The 15,765-nt window shown below is 41.1% G+C and overlaps 1 protein-coding gene across 3 annotated transcripts in view; it reads right to left on the reverse strand.

Moving 5' to 3' along the window:
- edil3a (EGF-like repeats and discoidin I-like domains 3a) overlaps positions 1-15,765 on the reverse strand; it is a 115,163-nt gene that overhangs the window by 33,744 nt on the left and 65,654 nt on the right. For all 3 annotated transcript variants that reach the window (XM_080468291.1, XM_080468293.1, XM_080468292.1), the window contains one exon: positions 8,915-9,096. In XM_080468291.1, the coding sequence (XP_080324417.1) occupies positions 8,915-9,096 (182 nt within the window). The remainder of the gene's footprint in view (positions 1-8,914; positions 9,097-15,765) is intronic.

Here is a 15,765-nt window from a genome sequence, read left to right on the forward strand (position 1 = left end):
GCTTCGCCCTGACAAAAAATGCTTTTCCACATTTCATTGCGTCCCCCACCTCACCTAAAACCTGTTGACATGCCTTAATGAACTGAATTCGACCTGCGCTGTTTTTGATTTCTTTTATCAACTGATTGAAATTACGGCATTAAAGTCCCAGCCAAATATATCATATAAATAAATAAATACGCTTTAGCTCATGCAGTGATTTGATCTCCAGTAGCTTGTCTCTTGGATTGGATCGCATGGGCCAGTCTTCGCTGGCAACATGTCACAGCTTTTTTTACCGTGGACCATTTTGATAGATACTGCTGCCTGCAGACCGGGAACACCCCACAAGAACTGCTGCTTTATTGATGTTCTGACCCAGTTGTCAACTCAGAATTGAGCCTTTGTCAAACACTCAAATGTTATTTATGCATCGCCATTTTTACTGCTTGTAACACATAAAAATTATGAACAAAATGTTTTCCCTCCCACTGATAGTAGAATTTTAACCACTGACAGATGTTATAATAAAAACTTTAACTGATGTCTGTATTTGGTCAGGAATAGTTTCCTCACTTAAATTGTAAAAAAACAACAAAAAGACCCAGCTAAAAAAATCTAATCTAATATTTAAACTAAAAGAGCAATATCTTTTGTACTTCTAGCCTCCCATACTGACAGTCCCTCTTCAATCCCACACACTCTCTGACAAAATGTCAATTACTTGCTTGCAGCAAGGTTGAGAGACCTATGGGTAATTTCCCAAATGTCACACTTAAGTTTTTGCCTTCACTCTCACATTATTGTTTGCGCTACTTGTCGTGCAATTCTGGTGAATCTACATCCAAAAGGTGTGACAGAGACGCCTGTGTTGATTAATGAATGGTTTGGTATGGTTTTATGGAGTTTGATGGTTTTACTAAAATAGAATGAGAATTGCTCTTCTGAATCAGCCTCGTTCTACTCAAGGCTGTAGTTATTGTTAAATGTTGCATTTTTATACCCTAAAAATAGCAACTCAAACTAAATAATGTGATAACGCAAGCAAACAAGCTGCTATTTTAGTCAATGCTTGTGAAGCTGAGGTGTATTTCTATTTAATCACTTTAAAGCCGGCTGAAGAAATAGTCGCAAACAGCGTGACCACATGCGGGATGGTACCCCAGATGCTTGAGCTCATTTTCCGCTGCAGGAATGGTGGCGTTACTATGAAAAAAGGCAATTTAAAAGTACGATATTTGAGTGCAAACGCTTAAACAGATATAGGCTGAGCCTACTAAGTTATCCTCTCCTTTTCTGTAAATGAAAAATAACTCTGAGCGCCGTCTCCTGTGGACATTACAGATTATAGTTTAGGCCTTAGACGAGAATAGAACTGTTTACATCCACTAACCATGTCCGCATTCTTGAAAATCAACAAAGTAATGTAAAATAGTTCTCCTGCAGTGTTGGTTTCCATTACAATTTCCATTTGTAGAGACAAGACTCAATTACACATTTTGTCCTACATGCTCAAACCAACATATCACGTTAATTATACATAAAGACCCCTCTAAGAACCTCGGAGCTGCATTGACCCACTCTCTCTTATTCACAACATTTACAGCATTACTTTGCTCCTCTCAGTTTTCTCCATAGCGATAGATACTTCTTGCACTAATTAGAAGCCCCGTCTCTTAAAGGCCACTGCTGGGGTAATTGGGGTGATTCTTCACATTTTTAATGACCACTCACATGTGTGCCTCTGTCACTTTAGCGCTAATAGTGATGCATTTCTTTGTTTGAGTGAGGCATTGCCGGAAACATCCTCCTCATGCAGACCTTTGTCTACCAACTTAAATGTGCCATTTTGAAGGAGAGTGGCAATTAAACTACATTGCTTGAAATGCAAACGGGGGAGTGTGAAAATTACACTGAGAAACACAGATAAGACCGCAGCAAATTTAGCACTGAACACATTTGTACAACTCCAGTCAGCTGCCAGTGCCAGATGTTTTTTAACATAGCAATTTTTTTCTGCAACTTTAACTGCGATGTCACTGATCACAGTAATTATTGAACGCAATGTGCATGTGAGATCAGATTAGGATGACAGATGTTTAAATTGACTTCAAATTTAATTTTAAAGGCTTTTTTTGTATCTTTGTTCAATCTAGTTTATGTTTCCGGTACTGTATGACTAATCAATATTAAAGATTTTGATGAAAAACTTGTCTACCCTAAGTATAAACTGTCATATTGTCATATGCATTAATATAACACACTGTGTAAATGTAAAGTTGTGGTGCAGGTCATTAGGGGGAAAAAAAAGAAGCTTAAACTGCAAAAACAAAATGAACCCTTTACCTTTTACCAATTCAAGTTGATATTTTTGGTAGGGATCTCAGTAAAATGAGCCTCCATAGACAAGAATGTTCACATCAAATCATTTGTGGTTGCAAAGTTTTTTTCTTTGCAAAACAAAGATGATACGTTTTGCATGCCGAGTTTTATTCAACTTGTTTTTCCCTCTATAAACATTGCACTGTTTGCATTTTGACACTGAATACGCAGGGGACGTGGGGTGAAAAGCACAGCACCAGGAGTTACATGTACTTCACACGGTTCCTCCACGGAGCACAATACTGAGGTATAAGTGATATGTCAACACCAATCATCTTCTGTTTTGCCTACGAGATCATACTGTTAACAACACAACATTGTACTCGTCAATCAAGAGTGCAACAAGGCCGAGCTGTACAACAGTAGTTGTTCTCCTTCGGGACAACAACGATGTGTCCGACTGAGAGGAGGTGAAGCGGCTGGTGGACTGGTGCGGTGTGAACAATCTAATCCAGAATATTGAAAAAATTGTAGATTGAAGTTGTTCATTGACTTCAGGAAGGAGCAGCCCAGCCATTCACCTCTCATTATTGACAATAAAGCTGTGGAGTGGGTCAGCAGAATCGAAATTCTGGGGTTACACATCACGGACAGGTTCAGGAAAGTCTGCACTTCCTGCGACGGATGAAGAGATCACAGCTGTCTCCCCCCATCCTGACCACCTTCAACAGAAGAACCATTGAGAGCGTGCTGATCTGCTTTGGCAGCTTCAGGGCATCGGATAAGAGGCGGCTGCAGAGAGTGGTGTCGACGGCGGTGAAGCTCATCGGGGCCTCTCTTCCATCCATCCACACACCCACAACAGGGACTGTTCTCCCTGCTACCCTCTGGAAGGAGGTTCTGCAGATCAAGAGGCAGAACAGACAGGTTCTGCAATAGTTTCTTCCCCAAAGCCATCAGACTCTTAAATTCTTAATAATCCTTTTGGGCAAGAGACTCGTGGTTCACTGTGAGATATAACTGCTGCTGCATGTCAATGCTTCCTGTGAAATTGAACTCTGCTGCTACTTTTCACTTGTATGATAAATGTGGGCAGATGTGAATGTATGCAAGAGTGTTTATCTGTACATTTATTTCCGTAAGTGTTTATATGAAAGATACACATGTGATCTTACGCGTACATATTGTAAACGTAATTATTTATTTACCCTATTTAGAAATTTTGTTCAATATTTTGGGTTTTGTAAAAAAAACAAGTATATTAGAAAGCTTTCGCAACAAAATTTTATCTGACTATGCAACAGCTTGTGCATGTGAACCGGGACCTTCTCGCTGAGAGGGGAAGTAATGTTAAAGTAATTAATGTCTATAATTAGAGGCAGCTCAGGTCATGCAATGTTTATTCAACATTGTCTATAGTTTATTTCACTCAGTATTTAGACAAACAAAGAATTATTTATCTTAAAATAATGTACAAAAGCATAAAAGCTTTGATTTCTGTTCCTTAGAGGTTTTTTTGTGTTTACTGTTCAGCACACCACAATATAACCGAACCTTAAAGCCATGTGTTAAACAATGGGGATTAATACAAAAAACACATTTTTACATATAATATGTAGAACTCCTTGAAGTTGTCTAAATTTAACTGGCAGAGAGGCATTTATTTAAAGATACAGCTTTCCACAGAGGCTGTAACTGGCTACAGGGTGGCTAGCTTCGAGTCATTTATACTATTAAAACCACAAATTATCCCCACATATAATCATAACAACATGCAAGACCACACATGCTCACATAAGCGTGCAAAGGTCAGGAGCATATAAAGCGAAACATGGCCCGCGTTGATTAGGGCCTCAGATTGGACCTGCAAAGGGAATTGCAGCGGCATTGTAACAATTAGATCGTCCTTGAAAATGCCCAGGAGCCCTGCGGCACTCTGCGCTCATGAGAACATACACACATTTAAAAAGTCTCATCTTCAATGTGTGCATGTTGAAAATACAACAGATATTCTTTCTTCTATTTCTTTATCTTTTGTGTGACCATTAATGTGCACACCTGGTGTTTAAATTCACCACAATTTGCCACACATCAGAGACATTTTGAGACGGACGCCTGACGTGTAGTGGCATCTCTATCAAAATTCCTGAAGGAGATAACAAGTTAGAACAAACCAGCGTAAAAGCCACGGAGTAAGAGCCTGTGATACTGAAACTTGCAGCCATTCTGCTGCAGTAAAATCTGAAAAATGCAAGCTGTCACTGCCTTGATGCAGCTTTACCTGGGAATAAAAAGCCACTCCATTGTAGTTTTACAGCGTAATCATTCTGAATAGACATCAGGGTATTGATCTTCATGTTCAAGGTGCAGCAACATGTTTAAGACCTAAATCTGTATTGGAACAGAAGCCATAGGCTTTATCTTTGTGTCTGAAATGTAATATCTCTTCGGGGACCTTCACTCATTGGGTGGGGCTGCACACTAAAAGCTCATTGGATGGACAAGATACACAAAAGATTATTATTCTATCCAATCCAATTGGTTCCATTTCTCAACAACTTCAGAACATTTGCTGCAAGAACAATTACAATAATATAATTAGAAATATAGTTTTCAAATCATGGATAAATGATTAACTTCCCTCCAAACCATAAGATAATCAACGATTTCTCTATTTTCCTGCCTCTTTCATTCACCAAGTTAATGAAAATAAAGAGTCTATATGTATATCTAACTCTACAGTGGCTGTAACACTTACAAGCCTTGTATATGGCCGACTGTGGACTTATCCTAGCGTCTCCTTTTGCTTATGATATTGCAACCACAATGCAGTTTGTCATCTAAACTTTGGTTGTCATAGTTTCAATTTATTTTCAACAGTTCTAAGTCGCACCTGCAGTAGTTTCTTTTAAGCATTTTCACCATCAGCAGATCATCATCTTCTCGCATCCCGCCTCCTGCATCCTCCTTCTTGATACCAGCCGCCTGCATGTCCTCACTCACTGCATCCATGAACCTCCCCACTGGCCTCCCTCATCTTCTCTCGTCTGGCAGCTCGATCCTCGACACTCTTTTCCCTACATACATAGCTGTCATCTCCCCTTCATACAAGACCAAACAATCTCAACAGAGTCTCTTTCTATTTTCCCTCCAAGCTGTCCAACGTCAGCCGTCTCTTTAGTGTAGTCATTCTTAATCATGTCCATTCTGCTCAGGCCCAAGGGAAGCCTCAACATCCTCAGCTCCGTCACTTTCAGTTCAGTCTCTCGTCTTTTAGGCAACTGGTCACTCACTGAAAGTATTGGTTAATTGTTTCCACTGTCGCTCCCCTTCACACTTGCACTGTAACGCAAACTTGCTCTTCTCCAGCTCATCCTTCACATGCTCCTTACTTTCTATGAAGTCTATGACGAGTCCTACAGTTGTATTAGTAAGACTGACTATTTCGGGCCATGTTTCAGCTGAGCCGTTGGTTAAACCGGTGTTCACAAAAATCAAAAACCTAATAAATATAAAGCCTTAAAAAAATAAGGTCATTTTAAACAGCCTTTTCTGGGTGGAAAATCGCATTGCATTACTTCCAAACACATCCACCAGAAATGCAGGGCATCTAGTGTATGTTTTCAAAGGCGTTATTAAATCTCTGCCATGCAGTCATGCTGTGATTTAGTAAATAAATTGTAATAAAAGCTTCCGCCAGGGTCACATTTCAACCACAACAGACCGGCAGGATGATTTAGGCTGCACCGGAATGAAAGAGGAAAAAGTCTCCAAACCAAGACTAAAAGTTACAGTAACTAATATAGTTAGTAACGACACATACGCACATTTTAAAATATGCAAACCCTCAAAAGGGGGGTTTTAATCTGATCATAACGTCATCAAATGCTTTACTCCTATTAAAATATGTATAGCCCTTCCTGGCCTTCACAAGTGATTTGTATTGTTTCGATCTTCCAGCACAGCCGGCTGAAGCTATATTTCGCTGATATTGGTTAGACCTGCGGCATATTTCCCTGGAGTGTTCAAATGCAATTTTATGTGTGAGCTAGACGGTGCGAGGCTGTGGAAAAACTCCCACAGTATATAGATGTGTGAACAGTAGCAAGCTCGTGCACACAAGCCTACTCAAAACCTATGTGCACACACACACACACACACACACACACACACAGAGAAAAGCAAAAGAAGTCACATCAACACATGCAGTGTTTGCATGCTTTGTGAAGCCCTCTGATGTATTATTCAAAGTGTGTTGTTGTATGTTTGTTCATGATTGATTCATTTGTCGAGCTTTTATGAGATGGAGAACTGAGCGCGGCTGACATCCAAGGATACAGCGGCGACGACAGGGCACACGCTGCACCAGCGAGAACCTCACTAGTAGCCAGAGGAAACCTGAGCCCCACCGAGATAGTGCTGTCATCTGCCAGTGTAACCTGTTTCACATGACAGACATGCAAACAGTCACGCCACATCACCCCACACAACAAAAGTACACTACCGACTCCTTAGCATAATCCCAAAACACCAACGTGACTGCACACCTCTGTACTCACTTACCAATTATCCCGGCACTCTGTAGAAACACACAATGCCTACAGCATCCTGCACAGCATCCCACGTGGCATCATTAAAGTCAAACAAACCGCCTGAATGTTTTATGTCCCGTTCTCCTCACCCTCTCCATGTGCCAGCGTCTCTCGTTCATGTTGCTTGCTTCTTTGACTCTCTCTCTCTCTCTCTCTCTCTCTCTCTCTCTCTCTCTCTCTCTCTCTCTCTCTCTCTCTCTCTCTCTCTCTCTCTCTCTCTCTCTCTCTCTCTCTCTCTCTCTTCTCTCTCTCTCTCTCTCTCTCTCTCTCTCTCTCTCTCTCTCTCTCTCTCTCTCTCTCTCTCTCTCTCTCTCTCTCTCTCTCTCTCTCTCTCTCTCTCTCTCTCTCTCTCTCTCTCTCTCTCTCTCTCTCTCTCTCTCTCTCTCTCTCTACGGATTTCTGTTCGCGCCGTCTTACGGTTTTCTCGTTACACACACCTTCACTTTTCGATCATGCTGTCCTTGTATTGTATGTTTTTCCATTAGACTTTGTTCATGGTTCACAGTCTGTGCATCACGTGTCAGACGACGCCATGCTTCAAAGTATGCCGTCTGTCACCGCCGACAACTGAAGTGACAGACGGCAACTCACAAGTAAGACAAATGTAACCAAGCAGGAAAAGAGAGACCTTATTTGTAAAATAAAAGCTAACTGAAAACCTACAAAGCGAAAGAATTAAGATTCATGCCTATAAGGTGTATCCCTACACGAGACACTGTGTGGTATATACAATGACATGGTTATTAGGCCTTGGGAAGGAGCTGAAGATGAGGACAAATGTATTGTATCTATTATAACTATACATCATCAGACAGTTGTTTATATGCTACAGACGCTTCACCAGAAAGTCTTGAAATATAGTGCCTTTACATAAATCTTAAAACCCTTTTTTTTCCCCAAGGTCTCTATTCACAGCTAAACAGCAAGTGGGTTTTCAGTATTATCACTTTCATCATTGCAGTTTACAGTTAAGCCTTTCACTGAGGTTTGTAGGGTCGTGATTCTGTCAGAGTAGGAATTCAAAGCAGTGGGAATTGGACGGAGCAGAACTGGAGAGGACGGACTCCCAGGGTGTGACGTGCCGAAATATCTCGGGGCCACGAGCTAATCCATCATATCGATCTGTCTGTGTGGCCCTGCCAACTAATAGCACAGCATGAAGGTTAACTTTCACAAAGCCTGAGCAGGAGGAGCGCGTCGTGTGTCAGCGCTTCTCTCTCATAAACAAAGATTTTCTTTTAATTTCATGGCGGTTACAGATAAATACTTGTTAGGTGGTGATAAAAAAAACTTTGGGACAAAAAAGACAGAAATAGCGAGGTAATTGTTAGGATTAATGAAATCAGTGGCAGCAGGAAAATTTGCGGTAAAAACTACTTAGTATAAAATTAAATCATTAATTTCTTCCCCGATATCACTGTAATTTGTTCATCAGAATTTGCAAAGCCACTTAATGAAAGGAAAAAGGACCAATGCATTGAATAATTATAATATTACCACGGCCATGTTATGTAGGAACTTTGCCAAAGTCAAATTATGACAATGAGTGCAGTGCCAGAGCAGTGACTCACAGCTAAATGTCAAAACAAAAGATGGCGCAGCCACTTTCAGGCTAAATGTTGAAAAAGTGTCACCTCAAAGTGAGACACATTAGCCACAAGCTGAAAACAATTATGCCCTTTTCCATGTTGCTTCTCACACTTGACTACACCTGCATCTGTTCTACCCTCTGGGCTTGCTCTTTTATGGATCTTTATTACCAGTAAGTTAGCCATCAATTTTAGAGCAGCTGTAATTAACTTTAAAGGTAAGAATTGTTGCATTTCCACAGAATCAGCAACTTATGCTTTTAACCGCGACAGTTGTTTGTAGGAGGAAAGTTGGGTCTCAGGCCCAACATAAAAAGCATTCAAAAGGGCAAAAAGGCCACCATGTATAAAGTTAGAAGATTGTGCCTTTGTCTTAATTCCGTTTATCTTTCGCCGGCTTTGCGAGTGGCCTGTTCTGCGAATGTGCTTTACCTGGATCCATGGCCATCTGTCGTTTTCGGCAGCGGTCCAGGCATTGACCAGACCCTTCTTGTTGAGGCGTGCAAAGTACGGGTACCACTTCTGCAGGCCGAAGAGAGCGCGGTGGGTAGAAGAGGCTGTTATCTGTTGGTTGGAGATTATACCGCCCTCCATGCCCAGCGGTCCAGAGCATTCTGAGTGAGGAGAAGGAGAAAGAGATAGACAAGCCATCCAGTCATTTCAACACTCAGACAGCCTGCGGAGTGCACAAAGGTGTTTCAAAGATACCACAAAGACTGCACTTTGTAACCTCAGTGATTTCAGCCTACACATTTTTTTTTTTAATGTTTCTATAACACTTCAATGTCACAGTTTTGGCAGCAATATTCTTGCTATGTCTCACAAACAGCAGTTTTATTTGATAGTGCTTTGTCATAGAAAATTCTTAAATGAGCAAATTTGTCTCTCATCTCCTTTGAGGTCGTCATGGTCGTGTTCTCAGTGACCATTTTCTCTCGAACTATAAATGTTGCTGTGATCTAAGTGTACACCCCTAAATGTTCTAATAAGGCGCAATCCTTTTAAGCCACAGCTGTCAACAAGAGGACTCTGCCTTCATGCTGCCCACATTTGATGGACGAACAGGTTTTTTCTTCATCTCTTCCATCAGGAACCGAGCCCTCAGGCTCGTTGCCAAGAAGCCGCGGCCATTTCTGAACGGCTTCATCCCAAAAGTCAACAGGATTTCTGGCAGCTTTGCACACTTTACAGTCTGCCGCTTCAAAAATGGGAAAGTATGACAGCAACATTTTTACATTTTTACCCCCCCTGATGTCTAGGCACATCAAACACATTTCAATAAGCATACCTGTGGTGGAGGGGATTGTGTTAATGTTGATCCAATAAAAAAATTCAAAGTTTTACAAACTGCTTTGTCTTTCCATAGGGGAAAAAAAAATTAAAAAAAATAAATAAATAAACAAGGAAATCCAATAATATTATGAGAAAAAATGTGGAACATACTTTATGTAGCAGTAGATGGAACCAGGCACATGAGCAAATTGGATAAACAACAAATATGCATCCATTCAAACTCAGGGTCATCTAACAGTAGTGGGGAGACGCGGTATATTGTGGAAATGTCATTGGCCCTTTCATCACAGGGCACACAGAAAGACAACTATACACACACACACGCATGCATTCTGGAAATCATGAGTCACCACATGAGCAAAGACACATGCTTTCAAATGTGGATTAAGAGAAAAGTCCTGAGCATGGACTCAGAACCACTACAACACTATAAACCCCAAAGTCCATGTCACAGTTTTTATTTCGAGCATGAACAGAAACTCCTGAAATGAGCATATTCTAATTGCTCATTCAAACTGAAAACATCTGCTATTTATATCAGGACGCAACAGATTCTGTGATTTCCTGCCAGATCTGGACAGATCCAATTAGGAAATACTGTATGATGTGCATGCAAATTGTACAGTTTCGTCTATAATTATATGATATCTTTCCCTGTGAAAAGATATCATTATGGAGGCTCTCAGGTGTGCCACGAAAACACTGTGAACAGTTCAACTGCGGATGGCTTGTTGTCTGAAACAGCTGTGGCACAGTGCCATCAGAAATGATTCAGACATGGCTGCAGCTCCTCACACGCCTTCAGTCCAAAGCAAATGTGCGAAAGAGATGTGCAAACTGCGATGAACCAACTCATCACCAACTCATAATCCTGACCTTAATGTGAAATAGGCGATATATTAGCATAACACCGCCTGGCCATTGGTCATGCATTGTGAATTAGACTTCATCTGACGACAGGTAAAAAGGTAAAACGGTTAAATAGTGAGGGAAGAAAAGAAAAAGACACCTGCATCATCACAGATCTTCTTCAGCGTTTTGCATAAAAACAGCATCACTGCTGTGCTGAAAATCTGCTGAATTATTTGTGACAGATGTTCAAGTCTTAATTAGTGTTTAAGTCAGGTGTAAAGCTGACTTAAATACAAAAACCTCTCACAACTGAATTTGTTTGCCTCAAACTACTGTATGATTCACTGTGTACCACCTTGTGCCCTAGTATAACTATTTTTTCCTATATGTGGAAAGGTAAACAATATTGCTCACACATGGTCTATCTCAAAAAACATGAACAACCCACTCCAAAATATGCTGAGGATACTTCCTAGAGAACAACTAGCACTGTGACTCAACGACTCAGTGAGTCTGAGGAGCATTACCAGGTTTTTATTGCATGTTTCACATCCTCTTTAATGGAAAGACACTGTGTGTTTATAGTCTGTAACATTCAATTCTCTATCAAAGCTTGATAGGAGTTTGACTCTCTGCAGCCGTTATTTTTGCCACTCAGGAAGAAGCACATACCATGTTACACATACTATTATTCAACTGGAGATATATATATATATATATATATATATATATATATATATATATATATATATATATATATATATATATATATATCGAGTTGAATAATAAATAGTATGCACTTGTCTAGTTTCGCTAATAAGAGCAATTAGAGGTTTGAACAGAAGACAAGCGTAATTCATTTTATGTCTTTATGTGAATGCTTGTGAATATAAATTAAATCATTTAAACCTGATTTTTTATTTAGTTTTTGTTTCTGTTCTGAGTTAGGTCACAGATAATTGAAAAGTCATATGTAACAGTCTAAATACCAGAGTGCAGGAGGAGCTCAGGGCACTTATAAGTATCCCCGAAGAAACGAGGACACGTCAAAACTTCAGCCGGAGCTCCGGCTTGTTCATGCCGGCTGAGCTGTAAGTGTCTGTGTAAAACAGCCTCCAGGGAGAGCCCGGAGCAACGGTCACCTGAAAGCTGTGATGCAGCCTTCGCCATTTAAGCAAAATGCCTGAGTCTTTCAAACCAAGTGCTGACACACACACACACACACACACACACACACACACACACACACACACACACACACACACACACACACACACACACACACACACACACACACACACACACACACACACACACACACACACACACACACACACACACACACACACACACACACACACACACACACACACACACACACACGGAGTGGGGAAAGACACGCACACACATGGGCAAGACAATGGAAGTGGCAGCAATGAGAGCTGTGGGAAGACTTCCACCTCACGGAAAAAAAAAGCCAAGAGTCAGAAAAGAATTGGAACAATGAAAACAGCTCCAGCGCGACTTAGCCAGCTGCTAAAACAGTGTTGATCGAGTCAACAGGGAGCCGGGGAGACAGTGAGTAATGTCTGAGGATAGTCCGGGGGGGATCGACTGGAGGCTGGAAAAGAGCAATGAGTATATCTGTCTGTCTGTGTGCGCACGTGTGTGACTCTGTGTGTGTGTGTGTGTGTGTGTGTGTGTGTGTGTGTGTGTGTGTGTGTGTACACATACAGACAGACATGTTTATACAATATATTCCAGTATGGTAAACCGCTCTCCCTTCTTCCGCGTATGTGAGTCACTGCTTCCAGCGTGATGAGAGGATGTGTAGGTGGACGCACAAGCCTACAGCTGAAGCTCAGAGACGCCTCTGATATTCTCATATCTCCGAGATTAAGTTAATTTCGACCTGTCTTGCTGAGAAAAAGCCACATTTTCCTTTAGACTTGGGAACTGAATACTAAAGGCTTTAAAGAGAAAAGGTTTCTCAGCCTCAGATCCTTACACCGCCACACCAACACCAAAATGTGTTAAATTGAACAATCTGATTTGAATTTTAATTATAGGACTGGTGCCTGTGATTTCAATTATCGGTTTCATTAAATGACACATTTAAAACCTGCAACAACAAAAAAAAGAGTCTTTCCTGTTTCATCATGGAAGGTTATATCGTCTGCCCTTAACATTCTTCTTTCTCCCAGGAGGCTGTTTTTGAGACAAGTTGAAAATGTGTTTTTTCAAAAAAACCCAAGCATGTACTCATTGGGTCAGGGAGCTTATGATTCAAGTTTTACATTTCCCCGTTAAAAAAAAATGCATTTAGTCCTCAGTCATGATTATAACACTGATTATTTATTCGAAGCCTGAAGGGAGTACATTTTTGGCTTCATAAATCATTTTTTAATGGATAGCTCCACAGGCTGTGTGGTGGTGTAATTGTTAGCACTGTTGCCTCACGGTGATATCTTTCGTTCGAGTGCCGACTTGGAGGCCATTCTCTGTGGAGTTTGCATGTTTTTCCTGAGCGCGCATGGGTTTTCTAAGGGACTTAAATGCCCATTTCTCTGTGTTTGCTCCGCCTTCCGCCTCAGTCAGCTGGGATCGAACGCTTTCACTAACAGCATTTCGAAGGTGCGTTCCCGTACAGGGTGGCACTAAGTGCTTAACGTCCTACTTAAGAGAGAAAGACAAAACATCTACAGCCATTATTGTGGCTCGGTACCGCTGCACTCACAGACGCTTTGAGCTAAATACTAATGTCAGCATGTTAACAGGCCAGTGCACCTGCTTAGCATCATGTTTAGGACCTCAGTGAAGTAATTAGGCCACGTCATCTGAGACCATGAGTTTGTTTACAAAGTTTAAGCCACCGCCTTCCCTGGAGCTATTCTCTTAACGTGGCTCAAAATAAATCACGAACCCAAAGGGCAACGTATCAATAATCTAATTTGTCATTTCCACAATAGGAGTGACGGAATTAGCATTTTTGGCAGGTTTGCAGATCGCAATCAAAAGGGTGTTAATTGAGTTGAGCGTTACATCTCCTGACCAAATCTAAAGAATGCAGCCGGGCCTAATCAATAGGAGCGGTATAATATAATGAATCCTGACTTTCAATTTGTTAGAGGGGCCTGCAGAGTTGCACACGTTTCTGTGGCACAAGCACAAAATGACATATCTCCAAAATTGAACTCCTGAAAAAGCCAAAGAAATCTATTTTTCCTCATTAGGGTCTGATGTTATGGACGAGTGTGCAATGTCGCATCATATTTTCGGTAGATGTGGGAGCTCTTGGCCAGCTCACCTGCGAGATATTCCATAATGTGACATTGTAATGTTGTGACAAGATACTGATGCAAAGCCGCGGTCCTTCTCACCTTGTGGCAATGATGGTCCGCTCTTAACGAGCTGCCTGCCAGCCGTCCGTCACGGCGGCAGAGGCAGCCAGCCCCCGGGCCTTGCCCTGCTGGCCCCTGAGCATACATCAGCCCGGCGACAGCGTACATCACTAACACCACCACTACCGTGATGTGACAGCTGAATCCATCTCCCACGAGCCCAACCTACAGCCTAAACAAATTAGTGCCCCGCTGAAATTAATGCCAGCACACCAATACTAATGAGCGTGCAGCAGAACGAGGAGATGAGGAAAAGAATAATAAATACACCAAACAGATGTTAGCCGTACAGCCGAGGTTCCAGAGGTGACAAATGAACCTAAACGAAAGGCACCTGCCTGCCCACACTTATGTGATGTAATCTGTTTTAAATTCAGCCAAATAAGAACAGATTATTATTATTTTTTTTTTTTAAATCATACAATAAATTAATATTGCACACCGTAAATTAATGTGAGTTGTCATACGTATAACAAAATGATGAATACAGGCATTTTTAAGGGGCGAGAATTACATTGAGAGCCGAAAGATGGCGTAGTGGTTAGCACGCTCGACTATTGAGCCTGAGCAGGGCCATTCTCAGTGGAGTTTGCATGTTTTCTCCAGGTACTCTGGATTCTGCCCACAGTTAAAAACATGCGTATGAAGTAATTATATTAAAATGTCACCCAAAAAAACTGACTATTTTTTGTTTTAATTATACAACAAGGCAGGGCGATGTAGTGGTTTTGTTAGTGACTTTCTAGCAAGAAGACAGATTTTTTGACTGCAGTCTTCCTGAGTGCAGTTTGCACATTCTATCTGTGAAGGCATGGGTTTTCTTTGAGTACTCCATGTTCCTCCCACAATCCAAAGGCTGTTAGGTTAATTGCCTTGTATGTGTGTGTTACTGTTATAGAAAGAACAATGCCATTGCTTTTGAAAACAATCAGTATTTATATTAATCTATTCGATAGTCGCATTGTTTTGGTAGAATAACTAATATGCTCGTTTGCTGCAGTTTGAAGTGGTTCGGAATGTACTTTAGTTCATCTTCAGTATACTGACAGATGCGTTACAAAAAAAATCTCAGTAATCAGTAGATTGGTATCATAAAATATATAGTTATGTAATCCAGAGCCAATGCTTTTCACTGTATCCAATTTATTAGATACACAGCTCCTTGGTTTAATTTGATGAGACTGGATGGTAGTAGGTCCAATGTAAACTTTGTTCACTTGAATTGATTCAGTTTTTGCTCAAAGGCAAATGGTTCCACAATTATCTCAGCCTTCAAATGCTTTTGGGAACTGAAGCCACGGACAGCAATCCCCCCTATTCAGTATCGGATCTTTAACCAACCATTTAACCCATATTAGTGCCTTAAAGCGTTACTGTCTCTGGACAATTACAGCATTAACAATCCCAAATTTGCTTCAGCAGGAAGGCTGATGCAGCTTGTGCCAAGTTTTCATAGCACTCTTTTTGCAGATTTTGCATGATTTGGCTAAAAATAAATGGGATACTTCTGTTTTCATTGAGTCGTGATAATCAATTTCGAAGCTGCTGTCATCTTTAAACAGAAAAGCAACGACTCAGACCCGATAACTGCTTTAACATAATTTCCGAGTGCAGTACAGTACACTGCAAAAATGTACAGCAGCTTAAATCTGCAGCAGCCGGTGCAGGACCTTACCACACACACAACGTGGGCTGAAGGAACAAGTCAGAGGACAAGATGAGCTCCTATATGAGAGG

The sequence above is a fragment of the Lipophrys pholis genome (genome assembly GCF_963383615.2).
Source record: "Lipophrys pholis genome assembly, chromosome: 7".
Classification (NCBI taxonomy): Eukaryota; Metazoa; Chordata; class Actinopteri; order Blenniiformes; family Blenniidae; genus Lipophrys; species Lipophrys pholis.